The 17,087-nt window shown below is 48.1% G+C and overlaps 1 protein-coding gene across 1 annotated transcript; it reads left to right on the top strand.

Moving 5' to 3' along the window:
* The first annotated feature begins 13,102 nt into the window (after positions 1-13,102).
* Positions 13,103-15,453, top strand: LOC149854032 (C-C motif chemokine 4-like). The gene is made up of 3 exons (XM_090025936.1): positions 13,103-13,255; positions 13,919-14,033; positions 14,880-15,453. The coding sequence occupies exons 1-3, from the start codon at positions 13,183-13,185 to the stop codon at positions 14,965-14,967; spliced, it is 276 nt and encodes a 91-aa protein (XP_089882062.1). The 5' UTR covers positions 13,103-13,182; the 3' UTR covers positions 14,968-15,453.
* The last annotated feature ends 1,634 nt before the right edge of the window (positions 15,454-17,087 follow it).

The raw sequence follows: 17,087 nt of genomic DNA, 5'->3' as shown, positions 1-17,087 counted from the left end.
GCTTGCAGTCCTCTTTCACAGCACCTCTGCCTGCTGCCAATCCCCTTCCATCAGAAAGGGGAGTACATACCCTGGGTACACCCAGGCTACATGAGGCACCTGAGGAGACCTTTGGCCAGGGTCCCTTGGCAGCTGGAAGCCAGGCTGCTCCATCAGCCTTCCCATAGTTCCTTGGCTTTCCAAGTGCCTGGTAGAGACTGGACTCAGCTGTGCTGAGGACAGTTTGGGCCAAATCTGAACAATGAGGCCTTTGAAGAAAGTGAATGCATTCATGAAAGGGAAGGGCAGGCAGTTGGAGTCAGACACCGGGTGGACCAATGTTGGAGGAGGGGACAAGCAGGGTTCTCCCTCTGCTTCTGCTGCAGAGAAAACACCAACAGCAAAGCATCCTGAGCTGCAACTGGGAAATGTGTCACAGCTATGCAGGGAACCTGAAGCAAAACTACCAACCACTAACCATCATCTTGGCCTCTGTACTTGAGCAGAATGCCCCAGCATAGCTGCGTGGGGGGAGGAGGAGGGGAAACAAAGGGCAGAGAGAGGTACTTCACACTGTGCTGTCACAAAGGCCTTAGTTCATGCCTCCCTTCTGCCTTCCTGAACACACTGTCTGACCCAATTATAGCCACCAATGGCAAGCCCTCTGAGTTACCTTTAAATTCTGAGAAGAACTTAACTCAGGGATAGAAAGGAGATGCAGTGCAGCTGTGCCCCAGTATTCACAGATGGTGTAATCACTGTTGGGGTCACAGCCAGCTCAGGTAGACTGGAGCTGCCCTGAGGTTGCTTTAAACTTGTGCCTAGGGCTGTATTATCCCTTGGTTGCCCCACCCCCCACAACGTGGGGGCAATGAGGTCAGATTGAGAATCAAACCCTTTATGTAATTCTTGACCCTGGCCAAGGAATACAGCAAGGACCCAGAAAAGCCATCTCTGCAGCAACCCTCCTTTGGTGGGGAGCTTAGGAGAGGACCACAATCCCCACACACTGCCTCAGAAGGAAAACCCTGAGCTGGGAGCTGGCATTCAGTATACCCACACTCTTCTGAAGCCAAGAGAAAATGCCCAATCATGCTGGGACACAACTTACCTTGATTCTGACTTGTCCCATACTAAATGCTGCACAGGAGAAGCAGGCCTCTCCCCTGAGAGAGGCCAGAGGAGCTGACTCTCTCACCCATGGACTGACATCCTGTAGTGCAAAATTGGTGTACATTTATTCAAACCCTTGTACCACTAGATCCATACAGCATGGAGCCTTCCACTTGCTGTTTTCACACTCCTCTCTCTCTCTCCACCACTCTGCCTCGTACATGCAGGTGCACGTCAAGGTCATCTGTAACGCTGCAAAAAATCTACGTGTGGATTTTCCCCTTTGTCAGTTAATGAATATAGCAGGGCTGATGGGTTTGTCTATTTGTTCTTTTTTAAATTAACATTACCAGTCATGTTAAGCTTTGTCTCTCTTGGTTCTGCTTTTTCTGTCAGGCTTAGTGAAGCCTCTGTCAGGCGTCTGTCAGGCTTGGCCTCATGGATGTGGATTGTTGCTTCTCCTGACTCTTCATGAAAGGGAAGGAGTGACGCATCTTTAACAGACAAATTCGTTTCTCCCAAATGCTTGTAGGGTGCTTAAATTAAATGTAAAAAGCAACAAGTTAAACAGCCTAGCAAAAAACTCTCTCTCTCTCCTCACGTACCTGGGTTTCACATGAGCAACCTCTGTGATATCATCATCCTGTAGAGTTGCTCACTAGGCCTGCGCGAGTCGGCAGCAATCCGATCCGGCTTCGGATCTAGCCACTTCAGATGGCCGCGATCCGATCTGGAGATCCGGACCGGGTTTCCACCTTGATCCGGCCAAAGTGACTGAAGCTTCAGAGCTATCCTGGAGATCCAGCCATAGGGTATAATGGGGAATCAATGAAATAGCTACAACGTTTTTGTTTTTTGTCTGATTTGGATGAAACTTACGGGGTGGTAGCCTCTGTAGAGAGCATGAAATCTGTGAAGTTTCAAGAAGATCGCTGCAGGGGTTTGGAGGAAACTGTACCCCAAATTCTTGAAAGCCAAACTCATGTCATGGCTATGTCATACCACGGGGGGGTGAAAACTGCAGGGGTGGTAGCTCTTACTGAGCCCACAAATCCTGCCAAGTTTCAAGGAGATGGGTGTAGGGATTTGCGGGGAACTGTACCCCAAATCCTTGAAATCAAAGCTCCTGTCGTGTCTATGTGTTACAACATGGGGGGACAAAACTGCAGGGGTGGTAGCTCTTACTGAGCCCACAAAGCCTGCCAAGTTTCAAGGAGATCAGTACAGGGGTTTGGGGGGAACCACACCTCAAGCTGCGGACAAGCAAAACTCGTGCCATGGTTGACCTTGTGTGTGTTAAGGTGCAGCAGGGTGACAGCTGCAGGGATGGTGGCCCCTGCTGTGATGCCTGCCAGCTGCCGAGATCAGTGCAGGGGGGTTCTGGGGCCCTGCACCCCTAGCTGCTGACAGGCAAAACTCATGCCAAGACTGTCTGTTTTGTAGGTGTTAATTGACCCGCCTGCAGCCTGTGTCCGCCTGTAGGGTGTAGGGTTAGAGCCAGGCCTGCAGTAGTGTCTCCCCTCCATGCCCCAGGCCAGAGATAGTCAGTCCCACAAGCACCTGTGGCACGAGTTTTGCTTGTCTGCAGCTTGAGGGGCAGTTCCCCCCAAACCCCTACATTGATCTTCTTGAAACTTGGCAGGCTTTGTGGCCTCAGTAAGAGCTACCACCCCTGCAGTTTTCACCCCACTATGTTGTAATGCCAAGACGTGACATGAGTTTTGCTTTCAAGAATTTGGGGTGCTTTTCCTCCCAAACCTGATCAGGCAGAGTCAGGGGGCAAGCCAGGCTGGGTAGCCAGGAGAATAAGCAGGGAAGCAGGCAGAGGCACAAGCCACAAGGAAAAGTGAGGAGGTCTGAATAGGGGGTTGAACCCTGTTGCCCAGACACTTCTTGTGGTCAGAGGTTTATACGAAAGGAAGAGCAGAGTCAGCTGACCCTGGCTAACTACTTCAGTGACAGGGTGTGGGCAAGTGGCTAGACTCAGATTGAGCATCCTGGCCAGCTTTGCTCAGCCTATGTGGTCATCTGGAAAGGTGGCAAATCAAAATGAATGGCTGATTGGGACTTCAGGCAAGGGCAGGGCCTGTTGAAGCAGATGCATGCTCCCTACTGGTGTCTACGGCAGTCTTAGCAAACTGGGAGTCCAGGTAAGTAAAATTAAGTGAGGCAAAAGTCAGTATCAGCAGAATCACCCCAAAACTCAGTGGCAGCCTCCCAATATAATATTACATAATCATCAAGACATGGCAGGAAAAAAATAGTGGAGGGAAACTCACTGAGGAACAGGAGGACACAATTGGTCTGGATACCATAGGTGAGCCATCTAGCATTTCAATCGTCTCTGGTTTGGGCCATCGCCTCAGCAGGATCTGTAGAACCTGAGCCACAGTCTCATCTATGAAATTACCGGCTGCCCCAGAGTCCAATAAAGCAGTTAGCACTGGAAATGAACAGGACTGCCCCGGAATCTGGAAGTGGCAGGATAACAGCTAAGGGTTTGTTGGGTGGGGTACGCCATGGGCTTCATATGTTGTGCAGGTTTGGTGGGAGCAAGGGTGTGGCTTTTTTCCCTGATTCCCTCTCCTAAAGGAACTGGTGGGCCCCTGTCCAGGGGCCCAACAACAGAAGCACAGCCCCTACCATTGGTGTCCCTCATTTTTCCAGAGTGAGGCACTAGTGACCGTTAGTGAATTGTCTTAGTTCAGGGGTACCCACAGCAAGAAGGCTTTCTCCTCCTACAAGTGTCAATTTGGATTACCAAATTTACAAATGTGTCAAATGTTGGGGGTGGACCCACCTGAGTAAACTCATTCTTTAACTCTTCTCACAGCTCCCACCAGAACTGCTGAAGCTCAGCTGTTTCATTAAATTAGATTTCTGCCACATAAAAAAAGGAAAGCATACACAGTGGCAAAACTCTTCACCCGATTCATGTTCTACAGTACATCCTCTGCTGTCCAGGCTTGGTGGGGAGCAACAAACATGATGGAAAACTCCCCAAGAAATGCTTTCCAATCCTGTAGGACAGAACTATTGTGCTCTAGCAGTAGTGAAGGCTAGCACAGGGTCCTCCTCATCTGCAGGCTGATAACCAAGCTCACCTTCACCAGGCTCCAGAGTAGGTTCTGGGTTAAGCCAATAGGAGGCAGCATTGCATGACGAATCCCCAGAAGTGCTGCTAGTCACCATCATATGTCTCAGCTAGGGGAGGAGGCATACAAGATTCCCTGGACTGCACCTGGAGCATGGTGGTCTCACTGAGGAGCTGGTGTTCCTCCTCACACCAGGGCAGGCTGGCATCCTGGTGGTATGTGGCCTGGGATTCAACTGTCTGCTTCTCTGCCAGCAGCTATTACACCTAGGCCTCCAGTACATGACAGGTGGAGGCCAGCTGAGACAGCTGACCCAGTCTAGCTTGCAGTTCTCCCTTAGTAGCCATTGAGTGCCCAGGGGCCCTAACAGGGAACTGGCCTCCATGCTATGCCCCTTTCACCAAATGTGGTCCAGGCAACCTGTCAGGCTGGGTTGTGGGCAGACAAATCTGGGCATCACCCAAGGTTTAAAGGCAGGGGGTCGGACTTGATGATCTGCTCAGGTCCCTTCCAACCCTACAAACTATGAAACTATGAAATTAAGAACTGGGTCAGGAAACAAGCCAAGTCAGGAAGCTGGAAGATCAGGCCGAGTCCAGAGTCAGAGGGCAATTCGACTCAGATAGCCAGGAGATCAGCAAAGCAGGGTCTAGAGATAAACCAAGTTAGGAAGCCAGAGGATTAGACAGAATGTGGAGTCAGAGGGCAAGCCAGGACAGGGAGCCAGGAGATCAAGTGGGGAAGCGGGCACATGCACAAGCAATAAGAGACAGTGAGGAAGTCTGGGTAGGGGCTGAGCCCTGTTGCCCAGAGACTTCCTCTTTCAGGTTGGGGTTATATGAGAGAATGAGAAGGGCCAGCTGACCCTGGCCAGCCACTGCAGTGTCAGGGAGTGGGCAGCTGGCTAGACCCAGACAGAAGGTTCTAGCCAGGTTTGCTCACCGCGAACGGTCAACTGAAGAGGCAGACTGGGGCTGCTTAGGACAGGCTGAGGACCCAGTATTGAGTCTGTGGCCTGAATAATACACATGCTTGTAGAGATGTTCTTTAGAGTAGTAAGGGTCTGTGTTTACCTTCATTTTACCAGATGCTCGCAGCAGAGAAAAGATTCTTGTAACTTTTCATAGCATGGGCCACAAGCTAAAAGAGAAGGTGATGAGCCTAAGGCACTCCCTCTTCCTCAGTGATCAACTTCCAACCTTATGGCAGTAAAGGTTTAAGGCTCCAGCTGCCCTTTACACCAAGCCCAGACCTCACAGATTTTATGTATGATCACTCAGGTGGGACACTTGTCCCCTAAAACCACAAAGCCACCACAGGCCTTTACTCCCCTGTTGGGGCTTTGGCCTTCCTGACTTACACCCCTATACTCTACCTGGGCCCTTAGCCAAGGCCCACTGCCCTAGACCTGGCTTCTGGGCTCCAGCCCCTTTTCTTGCCTTCCCAGGCTTTTACCTCTGCCCTGCTCAGGCTCTGGGCCCTCAAGCTCTGCCCATCTCTGGACTATCTCTACCCTTTCTCATGCTTCAGGCTCCCTCTGGGCCCCCTCTGTGCCTTGAGCCAAACCCCTGGCAGGGCTCAAAGTAATTATGTGCCATGCAGGCACTAATGGGACCTCCAAGCCATCCCTTTCTAGTCCTACTAAAACTACTGGTTAAAACCCAAGCACAAATTTAAGCCTTCAAGCAACAACACAAACACCCAGCCCACCTGGCTGCCTACCACACTTCTTCCAGGCCCTGAATCAGGTCCCTCAGCTTGTACTCCCAGAGCTCCCTGCTAGGAAATCATCAGTATCAGCTATCTCACCACAAAGCCTCTTCACCCTATTGCTTCCCAAGTCCCCATTTCTGCTCTGGCTCTGGCTTATATACTACTAAAGCCCCACCCCTTACTAGTCAAGTGACTCCCCTGTCATCTGACTGGACCACAAAGCTGTTTCTTAAACCCTGCTCTGCTGGTTGCCTGTGTCTGTGTTACAAAAACCCTGTCCTTAAAGGGGCCACAGCACTTTCCAGTAACAGGGCAAGGGTTCCCTGTTACACTGAAGAAGAGATGAGCCAGGATGAAATCTTATTGCCAATGGCCTTGGGACTTAGAAACACAGTAAGAGGAACTGGGGCAAATGGGGAAGTGAAGGCATATGGATCCAGCTTAGACTTAGCCAATAACTTTCTTCTGTTCCTCCTTAGCTCTTTCTCTGCCTGGATCTCATAACGCTGGGTGTTCCTTGAAGGGCCAATATTGGACCCTTAGTCTCTGTCAGTTACGTACACCTCTGTCCTGCCTGTTGTGGCCCTTTCTCTTTCCAGATTCCCTCACAGGCTACTCCTTCTATTGAGCAGTGAGCCAAGGTCACTGACAGCCCCTGGGTACTCAGCTGTACTGGCCAGGCCTTTTCACAAACTCCCTCTCCATCTCCCCTTTCTTCCTCTCCCCTCTGGATGAAGGGGGGTTTTGTCTCCTTAGGAGACTGACACTATTCCAGTAATCTCCAGCCTCCAAAAATATTCACCAAAGGCTTCACAATAAAAATAACAGCAAAACAAGTAAATAATCAATATCCTGACAACCTGCCTGGGGAAGTGTCCCTTGCTCCAAGGGTTCTTACCCTACAGAAAAGGGATACACCTCAGCCACATGCAGGGGATGGTCAGGAAGAGGTTGAGGTCAAGAGAGAGCTAAATGGAACAGCCTGTGTGGACCATGGACTGGCAGACTGAGGAAGTGCAGGAGCCAGCAGTGAGCCGGTGATTTCAGAACAGCATGTCAGGATTTATGAGGATTCACTATCTAATTGCAAGGGCCCCTGGAAGCCAGGTCAAAAAAAAATGTTTTCAGCCAAAACAGGCATTTTAAACAATAATATGATTTTGGTAGGAAACAATAAAAGAAAGTACCATGACAATGTGTGGCAAGGATTTTTTTTTTCATTTCCTTACAGTATTGTTTCACTCCAAAATACCATTTTTTTAATCACTCTTGCCTGGTCAAAAAAATCTCAGTGAAAACAGGAGGGTGCCTGTGCAATAAAGTAAATTTTGAAACAGGACTTCTAACAGCGTCTTGCTGCTGAATATTTCCAGCTGACCAATGTTCTCAAACTCCCTGTTTCAGGCATCACACTGCTTAACAGAAACCTGATAAAAAGCCAATTGTGTAACAGTACAAGCATTGTTCATTACTCATTCACACAGGACATATCATGATAGCTGTCCTCTTCCCTTCCCTTCCAAACTCTATGCTTTGTATACTGTACCCCAGACTCAGCCCTTAGCACATGCATGTTTTCATTATTACTCCCCATTTTTTATATTCCCTCTATAGGTTTGGTGCTTGGAGCATGTAATCACAGAAAATCCCTGTATTTCTCCAAAAAATCAAATTTTCTCTTTGGCACACCCCTAAACCCTTTTCAGTAATTAAGCTGGATTGTCTGCTCCATGCCAGCCAGACTGGAGATCAAAGGCAAAAGGGATGTCTTGAGTTAGAGTCCATTTCAGAATGGAGGAAGTTCAGCATGTCCTCTCCTGAGTGCCTGCTATGCTATAAATGACTCTATCTCACAGCCTTCCTCTATCTGACAGCCTTCCTCATCTATCTTCCATCTTCCCTTTTCAGGCAAAGTTATTCTTTTCTGCCCTGTCAGATTTTCTGTTTTAGCCATTTATTGTTCTCAGGCTTCTATTTTTGGGTCTGAGGAGATCCAACACAGCACTCCATGCAAATTGACCATGATGAGAGCACAGACTTCAGGGAAGAGGAGCTGCTTCCCTTTTACATAGAACTTATTGGCTAGTGTTCTCATGCATAACATGGTAATGTGACTTTAATTCCCACATCTATGTGAGTAGATCCATCTGTCACCTCTCCCCAGAGTGTTCTAACAAACAGGTTAGGAACATGCTCAGCTAAGGAAGGTGAGCAAATTGCTCAATGGCTAGAGTACTCCCCCAAGATGTGGATGACTTAGGTTTGAACTCCTCTGTGATTAAGTGGGCTCAACTTCCACTGGATGCTCTGATCCCTAGGCTGTCAGTTATTCTGTGTGGAGTGTTCTCATTCCCTTCTGCTGAAGCTACCGTATTTTCCCAAATCCAAGACAACTTTGAATTTAAGATGAACATCCAATAATTTGATCCCATACAAGGAAAATGTATAATTTTGTTATAAGTTTCCATTTACATAATCCAGTTATTGGGCTGTCTTAAATTCACCCCCCTGACCCCTACAGCAGCAAAAGCAGCTGGGGGGTGAGCAGGAGACCTGATCCCTGCTCTTTATCTCCCTGCACTTTGCCCTCTGCTCCCTGCCTTCCCCACCACTTGAACCTCTGTCTCCTGCCCTCGCACAGTGCCTGCTCCTCCCCACCATTTGCGCCCCCACTGTTATGCAAATGAAAAAAATACCAGCTTTATATTAGGTAAATAGCATGGAGATAAATTTTTGCCTATTGTCTTAATCTTGTGTATTACTTTGATGCTTTTTTGTGTATTTTCTTGAGGTTTGCATTGCCTTAAGAAACTCTATTTTGTATTGCTCTGTAGCTTGACATAAGTGCTCGACTTTTGTATATGTGAGAGACTGGGTGAGAGTGTGTCAATGGAAGAGGAAAACACTAGCTGGTGACTGGCTGAAGAATGCAGACAGATAAAAGCCCAAAACAAGAAGAATCCATCCTAGAACACCAAGAGAACAACATTAATTGACCTTCAAGGAAGAACACAGTGATAATACAGCAAAAGCGCAGAGGACTGACTGAATTGCCAAGACTATAAAAGATGGGGTAATACATGTCAGTTTTGGGTCTTGTTCTTCATAACATTCTGAAGCATCAGTTCGCCTGATGAGACAGACCAACAGAAGCCTAGCTCCCACTCACGATCAACTTAGCTGGCCACTAAGTTGACTCAAGCATCGATGAGACTGGTAAAGTATACCAGTGCAGAACAGAAATTGGGGTGTGAGTGTGTGTGTGTGTGTGTGTGTGTGTGTGTGTGTGTGTGTGTATGTATGTACCAAGCACTTAATCAATAAATGCAGCATCTTGCCTTGTCCCCTTTTACAAAGGTCTTGCTCTTTATTTTGAGCAAATTGTTTAACACTGCTACCTGCCCTTCCCCTACAGTGCCCTGCCCCTGACACTTGGATCCCCCCCACTACCTGTTGTCCACTGCCACTTACCCTCATTTGGGGCTCTGGCCCCTGCCTGGTCAGGGAGCAGTGGTTGTGGTTGCTGTGGCAGCTTCAGCTCCAGAGCCCAGGTATGGGCCAGAGCCACAGTTGCAGCAGACTCTTGCCCTCTTGCCTTGTACTTAGAGCCAAGATGAGAAGGCTTTTCCCCATATTGAATAGGGAGAAAACCTTGGATTTGAGTAAATGTGGTGTTTTATTTTGCATGGATAACTTACGGTTTAATTCAAGGGGAAAATACAAAATCATCAGGTTTCTCTGGCCTAGTGACAAGGGAGGTCACTTGGGAGGGAAAAACAAATGCTTAATGTAAACTGGTGATCTACTCTGTGAAGCTGGAACTGGATACACAGCTCCCTCCTTGAACATAAGTGCCCCAGCCATTAGGTAAGAGACTGCCACTCACTTCACTTTATACCTATCTGCAGCCCAGTGACTCTATGTGTAGGGCCGGAAAACAGGATCAGGTCAGAGAGTGCCTTGCTTATAGTCTGGTGGTTAGTGTACTCTGCTGAGAAATGTGGGTCTGAATCCTCTCTGAAAGAAAAGAGCATTTAATTTGGCCTGGGCATGTGCTCTTACCATAGCATAATATGGTGCCAGGCATGCCCACAAGGAGTAATAGGGGGGCCTGGGGAACTTAAATGTTAAAATCCAAGGTGTGTCCAGAGTTAGGCACCAACTGATCAGGGGATTACAACTTGGGATTTATGCACCCTAAAATGGGAATTAGCCAGGACTCAAGCACCCAGCTCTTTTTGTGGATCTAATCCCAAGTGACTTGTCAAAAGGCACACAGTCAGAGCTGGGAAATGAATTCTGGCTTCCATCACAGTACCTTAAACACATAACCACCCTTCCTCCATGTAGCAGGCTGCCAAGCACTACATAACTGCTGAGCACTGCTGTAGGCAGTGGGTTCAAAATGTCATCAAGCTATAATCTATATCGGGGTAGGCAAAGTTTTTTGACTGGAGTACCGAAAAAACCACAATGTCTACCTTGGAAGATGCCGGAGTGCCGGCATGCCAGAAAAACAAAATGAGGGCAGGAGGTACATGGCAAGATAAAATGCATATTAGTATAGTTAATAATCATAAATGTTGCCCTTTTTACAGTAAATATCAGATTTTCTAAAAATTGTAAACCTGGTGACAATAAATAAAACTTCTGATAGTACCTTTGATCTTATGTATTTGTTTTATGCGGGTCCCCCCACAACAACCCTCCCATCCCTGCTCATGCCCCTTGCCCCCCATCCAAAGCCCCTGCCCCACAGCCCTGCTGGAGGGGGCCCCCAGCTGCCAGGGCTATGGGATCAGGGACTCAGGTTTGCAGCTCCCTGCCTGCCCCTAACAGAAGGCAGTGGCTGCTGCAGCAGAAGCAGGAGCCGGCTCCCCCACTGCTGCTGCCTGCTGTCTGCTGATGGCTCAGGTGGTGGGTGAGGCTAGCTCCCGGTGTCAGTGTGCCCTCCTGGAGGACAGGGGGGACCTGCACCCCCCAGATCTGTGTGAGGGGCAGGGCAGGTGCTTGTGCTCCTTGCCATTGTGCTCTCTCCCACCACCTCTGTAGAGCAGTGTGAAGAACCCAGCACAGCATGGCGAAGGGAAGGTGCATAACCCTGTACTGCTGCCCACACTGCTCCCATGCACACAGGGGAAGTGTGACCAGGGCAGCACGGAGCTGGCAGTGGCATGCAGTTTCCCTGTGTGGTCCCTATTCGTGCTGCCACTCTGGGTATCACACACTGTGCCCTGGAGGACCAAGGGGAGAGCAGCAGGGCTGGAACCACAGCATGCTGGGCTGGGTTCCACACACTGCTATGCAGAGGTGGTGGGGAGGGCAGCATGGCAGGGCACATCACTGGCACCTGCTGCCTTCCTGGAGCACAGTGTTGAGTCTGGGAGGCAGCCAGGGACGGGGACGGGGACAGGGATGCAGATGGGGCGAGGTGACAGCAGCTGTTTGCAGCCTCCCAGCTGAAGCCTGCCCAGGTTCTGGGTAGCTGCTGATAGCCACAGAGCCTGGGTTGCTCCCAGCAGGCAGCTGGGAAGATGGAAGCCTTACTGGGAGCAGCCTGGGCTTATAATCCATATAAGATTATAACCTGTCTGCCATCCCCAAACCCCAAGTAACGTCTCTTTATTTTCCCAGCTGCATTTTATCACCTGTTGACATTCCCTTCTTCTGTTTTTTTTTTTTCCCCTCCACACCTGTTAACCTGCCCTCATGGGGGAAAATCCAGGGACTGGAGTGCTGGGCACCTACCCTCTAAACCCACCCTCCATGGCCCCCCACTCTGGGCTGAACATCCAAAATATTGTAAATAGTTTGAAATATGTATATATAGTTTCCCACTTGTATATAGTTTGCCACTTGCAAGCAGGATTGTTTTTGTTGGTGAGTGGGGAGGGTGGTGAAGGGACACTGTTTGTTTGAAGGGGGATGGGGGAAGGGGTGGAGGTGAGGGTTGTGACAGTAATAAAGGTTTTTTTTGTTTAACCAGTTGAGAGTGGTGCTGGAGGTGGACAGGGGGTAGGTGGGGTGTGGGTGGTGGGGCAGGTGGGCTGAAGCAGGGACTGCAGGAGGAGGGGGTCAACCAGGGCCTCCCAAAGCTGGTGCCCTGGCTCCCACTGGTAGGTGCATGGCTGTCTGGGGCCTGGACAAGGGAGGCCCAGCAGGGCCCAGCAGAGTCAGTACTATGGCCAGCAGAAATGTGGGGCACTGGTCGTCACTTGCTGGCACCAGGCTGGTGCAGTGCTCAGTATTGCTGGCAGGGGCAACCATGACACAGGGAGGCAGGATGTGCAAGGAGGTTGCTGGCACATGCTGCCTCTGTGCTGGGCATGCTGCTCCTGAGCAGGGAAGGGGCTGGCCAGGGATCAGAGTTTTCAAGATGGCTGCCAAGTGTTGGCAGCTGGCTCTGGCTTCAACATGACTGCCAAATGCTAGCAGCCATGTGGCCGGAGGATAGAGATCCCTTGCTGGCCAAAGGGGCATATGGCAGGACTGGAAGGAACTGGGACTAATTTTAGTCCCAAGTCACTGCACGTGTAGACACCTGCTAAAAATCTCTTAATACACATTAAATTTAGGTGCACTTATTTGCACATATACATGTGCCCTTAGATACCTAATAGGTGGAAACAGAATCCAGCCCTAAGCTCTGAGTTCTCTCACTCTGCTCAGAGTAAGTGTAGAGAATACAGTTATAAAAAAGCCCGGATAATGGGCAACATGCCTCATTATGTCTTCTGCTGCACTGGTAGCAGTAATAATAGGGAACCATAGGGAAGATAGCCTAGTGAGGTAAAGGTCATAGATTCCTGCCTCTGACTAATGCCCATATCCACTTTCCCACTTGCACAGCTCTGTATTTGGAATGATCAGACCTTGAAGTGGAAATACCATCACAAATTGACTAATATTTGCTCCACTGACAAACACTGAGACCTCCAAGATGGAAACAAGAAATGTCTATTTTTAAGTAGAATCTCTAGAACTAATTATAAAACTTGTGATTATTTCATATCCTGTCTCAGTAGGGACTTCCTGTTCCCCATTTGAGGGAAGGTGTCATACCAAGTGTAAAACGTTACATCTCAGTGCCGCACAGAATAGCAAAATTGTTCCATGACATCAGTTCTCTGCTGCCTGGGAAATTCCACTGCACTGCCCTCACAGCACCTCAAGGTCCTATAAAGAGGGGACTGCCCAGAGGTTCAACACCAGATACAGAAGGAGCTTGCAATAGTCCCTGGTCTGCTTAAGCTCCTGCAGCTCCTGTCCACCCAACAGCAACATGAAGGTTTCTATAGCTGCCTACATTGCTGTCCTCATTGCCATCATCTGCTCCCAGGCCTCATCTGCTCCATGTAAGTTCAGATTTTCTTCTCTTCTCTCTCTCACTGGGTGCATCTACATGTGCATTAATGAACTTTAGTTTGCATATTAAATCTAGTACCTCCATTATTAGGTATTAGGATAATGTGCATTAGCCTATCTTAATGTGCATTAACTAAAGAGCATGGTTTTTAGTGATGCTTTAACAAACATTAAAATAGACTAATAATCATTAAAGCACACATGTAGACGTGCCCACTGTACCCGTGAAGGAAGGCAAGAGAGACGTAATAGGGATAGGGGTCTTCTTGCCAGCCCTTCCCAGCCCTAGGGATCCCTTCCCATATGGGATAATTATCAAGTGAGTCCTCAGAGGTCTAGATAGGGGGAGGAAGACTATCTGTCCTCAGAGGAGATCTCCGGGGAGTATCAAAGGAACAACCAGCAGTCCCAAAGGATGCCAAATGTCCAACTATGGTTTTGGTAACTAAGTATGTAGCTGTCATCACCTTGAACAAGGAAAAGGGGGAAGGAATCAAAGAGAAAAATCTCTCCCATTTCCCTTCTTTCAGCTTCTTCCCATCCCACCATCACTAGGGCTGGATGTTTCTCCTCTCTACTTTTCCCAAGTGCTCCAGCTGGTGGTGGGATACAACTGAGCACACTCTAACATTTGCTGTTTTCATCTCTTCCAGTTGGATCTGATCCCCCAATTGCCTGCTGCTTTTCATATGTGACCAGGCAGCTCCCCCGTGACTTCGTGAGAGATTATTATTATACCAGCAGTATGTGCTCCCGTGCAGCCGTGGTGTAAGTACAACTTTAGACTTCAATAGAGAGGGATATTTTGTGTTCCTAGTTACTGGTGTTGAAATTTCTTAACCCTCTAGAGCCCAAGGGACAAAGGTGACATCCCCTTCCCTGAGAAGTGCTGGAGGTCAGATCAGATTAAACCAACTTCCAAATACTGCTTAGATCCTCAGCTGCTCCATTGATTGCAATCAGGATAGTCAGAAGTGGTTCAAACCAGTCATAGTTTCATACTATGAAACTATGAAACTAGGATAGTGCTTTATACCACCTGGGAATGAGGGTCTATTGATTAAGTCTCTTATCAAGATACCTCACTAGGCATTTCACTGAGTCTCTCAGCCTGATCCTGAGCAGAGATAAAGTGGGAACTGCTGCAGAGAGTTCTGTGGTGCCTCGGTCATGCTCATCCCAGGGGACAGGCAGGGCATAATGGGGAACAGGAGATGTTATTTGGAGACACGGTGCGAGATCTCAGGAGGGCATCAGTAGTGGAGACAGGAACCAAGCCAAAACTAAAAGGGTGCAGATCACTGGCAGATAAACCTCTCTGTGGAGAGCACACCACTGACTGGCTGTAAAACTAAATGATGGAGCAGCCTAAGCCCCATTATTGAGTGAGTCAGATATAAGGTGCCCAAGTTTCACTGACAGTCAGTGGGGCTCTCAGGTTCTCCTGAGACATTCTAAAATAGCAGGTCAGGTGTTACATCACTTAGGCACTTTTAGCCTACAGGAGTCTGAGCCCTTCCACTCTGAGTGGGAGAATAAAGCTGGGGAAGGTTTGATTTTCTCCAACCACAAAATTTTTCCAAAGTACTCATCTGTCTTTTTTGTGTTCTGCAGATTTACTACCAAAAAAGGCCGTCAAATCTGTGCAAATCCCGAGGACAGCTGGGTTAAAGAATATGTGAATGACCTGGAACTGAATTAAGAGGATCTAGGGACTGAACTTCTTCTGGAAATGAATGGATTAACATTCAAAGGGCTCCATTCCAGTCACCACATCCAATGCTGTTGCCCCAGACTGACTTTGACCAGTGAAAAGTCAAAAGTATTTAAACCATTTTAAGGGAATATTTTATTAAGAAATGTAATTTGCAGACTGTTAAGTACTGTATTATTTATAGAATATTTAATGTGTGAGGAGTTCAGGTCATGTGACTCAGCTCCATTCACACCTCAAATGTGAATATTACTTAATACATTTTTATAAAGCTGAACATTCTGGATATTTTGTTACTTATGAGGTTATTTGATGGTAAATTGGAGATAAGCTTTGAAGAAAAAATATTTTTATATGGACAGGCTTTATGTGCTCACGTGTGAATTGTGACTCTGTGAAAAACATTATTGTTGCTGTTGCTGTTGTTGTTATTTAATTCTATAATGTAAACATTTTCTAAGCAAATAAACTCAAGAAACTTACTTGTCTGAATCTTACATTATACAACATGAGGTGAAAAAAGGCACTTGGAGCACAGTCTATTAGGGGTGTGTGAAACGGGCCATATTCAATTCAGATTCAGCTTAACCATGGACAGTGATTTGATCTGTTGATTTGGGTCACTGTCCCTGATTCAACTTGGCTGAATCTGAAGATTCAATGCTGATTCAGAGAATCAATGATTCAGCCACAGACACAGATTTAAATGTTTTTTCTACAGTCCTCAAGATACCAAGTGCAGTTTGGGAGCACTGCAATGCTGAGGTGGATGCAGTATCCCAAAGAAGCATGGGGAACACCCCCCATGTGCTCAGCACCAAACCCAAAAGAGGATCAGAAGTACTTCCTGTCCACTTCTGAGTCTGCCGCTGAGCGTGCAGGGAGCTCCCCCATGCCTTCCCCCACCCCAGCTAGGCAACTGGCCATGAGGGGACCCCCAGTGCCCCCCCCCAGACCCAGGAGGCACCAGCCACCAAGCAGGGGAGGCTCCGGGGTGGGGGGGCAGTGCGCTCACCAGTGGACTCTGAAGTGGACTGAAAGTGCTTCTGGTCCATTTCCAGGTCTGCTGCTGAGCATGCTGGGGACCCGCCATGTTCCTGTAGGATGCTCCATCTGCCCCACCATCTCAGCATTGATGATTTGCCCGGTACCTTGAGGTATGTAGAAAAAAACATTTAAAGCTGTGTCTATTTCCGAATTATCAAATCTTTTCAAATCTCTCTGAATCAATCCAGAGGGTTCTGATTTGATCCAAAGGTTTCTGATTTCAGAGAGATTTCCTGGTTCAATTCGGATTCTGAGATTTGGACCAAATCAGGGTGAATCTCCACTGAATCGAATCAGTGACCAAAGCTTTACACAGCCCTGTGGGCTGTATATAAGAAGGGCAATAGTTAAGAGCAATAGGTATCTCTAATATAGCACTAATTTGCTTTCCCTTCATACATCTTTATAGTATTGATAGTATTTCTTATTGTTAAAGTTCCTGTGAGCAGGTGTGCCTAGTAGATTCCTGTCCACTCCAATCCCTGTCCCTGTCCTCCTCTTCATTTGCATGCCAAAACCTTGATGTTAAAGAAAAGTAATTGAGAATTGGGGGGGAGGGGGTGTCAGTAGTCAGTTTGGTCCATGCAGGGACATAGGCTTGGTGGGGATCTCTTCCACAGGGCTCCACCTTCCCTACACCATGCCCTCACCACAGCTGGCTGGATTGGTGTCTGTCTCATTCATCCAGAGATGCAGGCTAGCTGAGTCCCATCTGGTCATCCATCAGGCCTCACTACCTTCATTCCAAGAGGTTGGTTCCTTCTCAATCAACCATGGCTCAGTGGTCTGTAGAAACCAGGCTTTTCCTACCATCAACCATTCTCGGTTGCAGTCTGACCCACAGGGTCTCTTCACTCAATTGACTGTATTTTTATTTTCTCCCCCTTCCACTTCCTCACCAGGTAATGTGATCCCAATGTTGGGCAATTGCCCCATTTTAGCAGGTTTCCCAACTTCACCGATCCTAGCCCCAGTTCCTAGTTCAGCTTTCCATAGCTAGCCTGCCACCAGAATTCACTGTACAGATTCTCAATCTGGCATCTCTGATATCCAGTCCTGAT

This window comes from Crocodylus siamensis, chromosome 13 (genome assembly GCF_052110815.1).
Source record: "Crocodylus siamensis isolate JL-2025a chromosome 13, ASM5211081v1, whole genome shotgun sequence".
Taxonomy (NCBI): Eukaryota; Metazoa; Chordata; order Crocodylia; family Crocodylidae; genus Crocodylus; species Crocodylus siamensis.
This window is presented reverse-complemented; position numbering and strand designations above follow the sequence as displayed.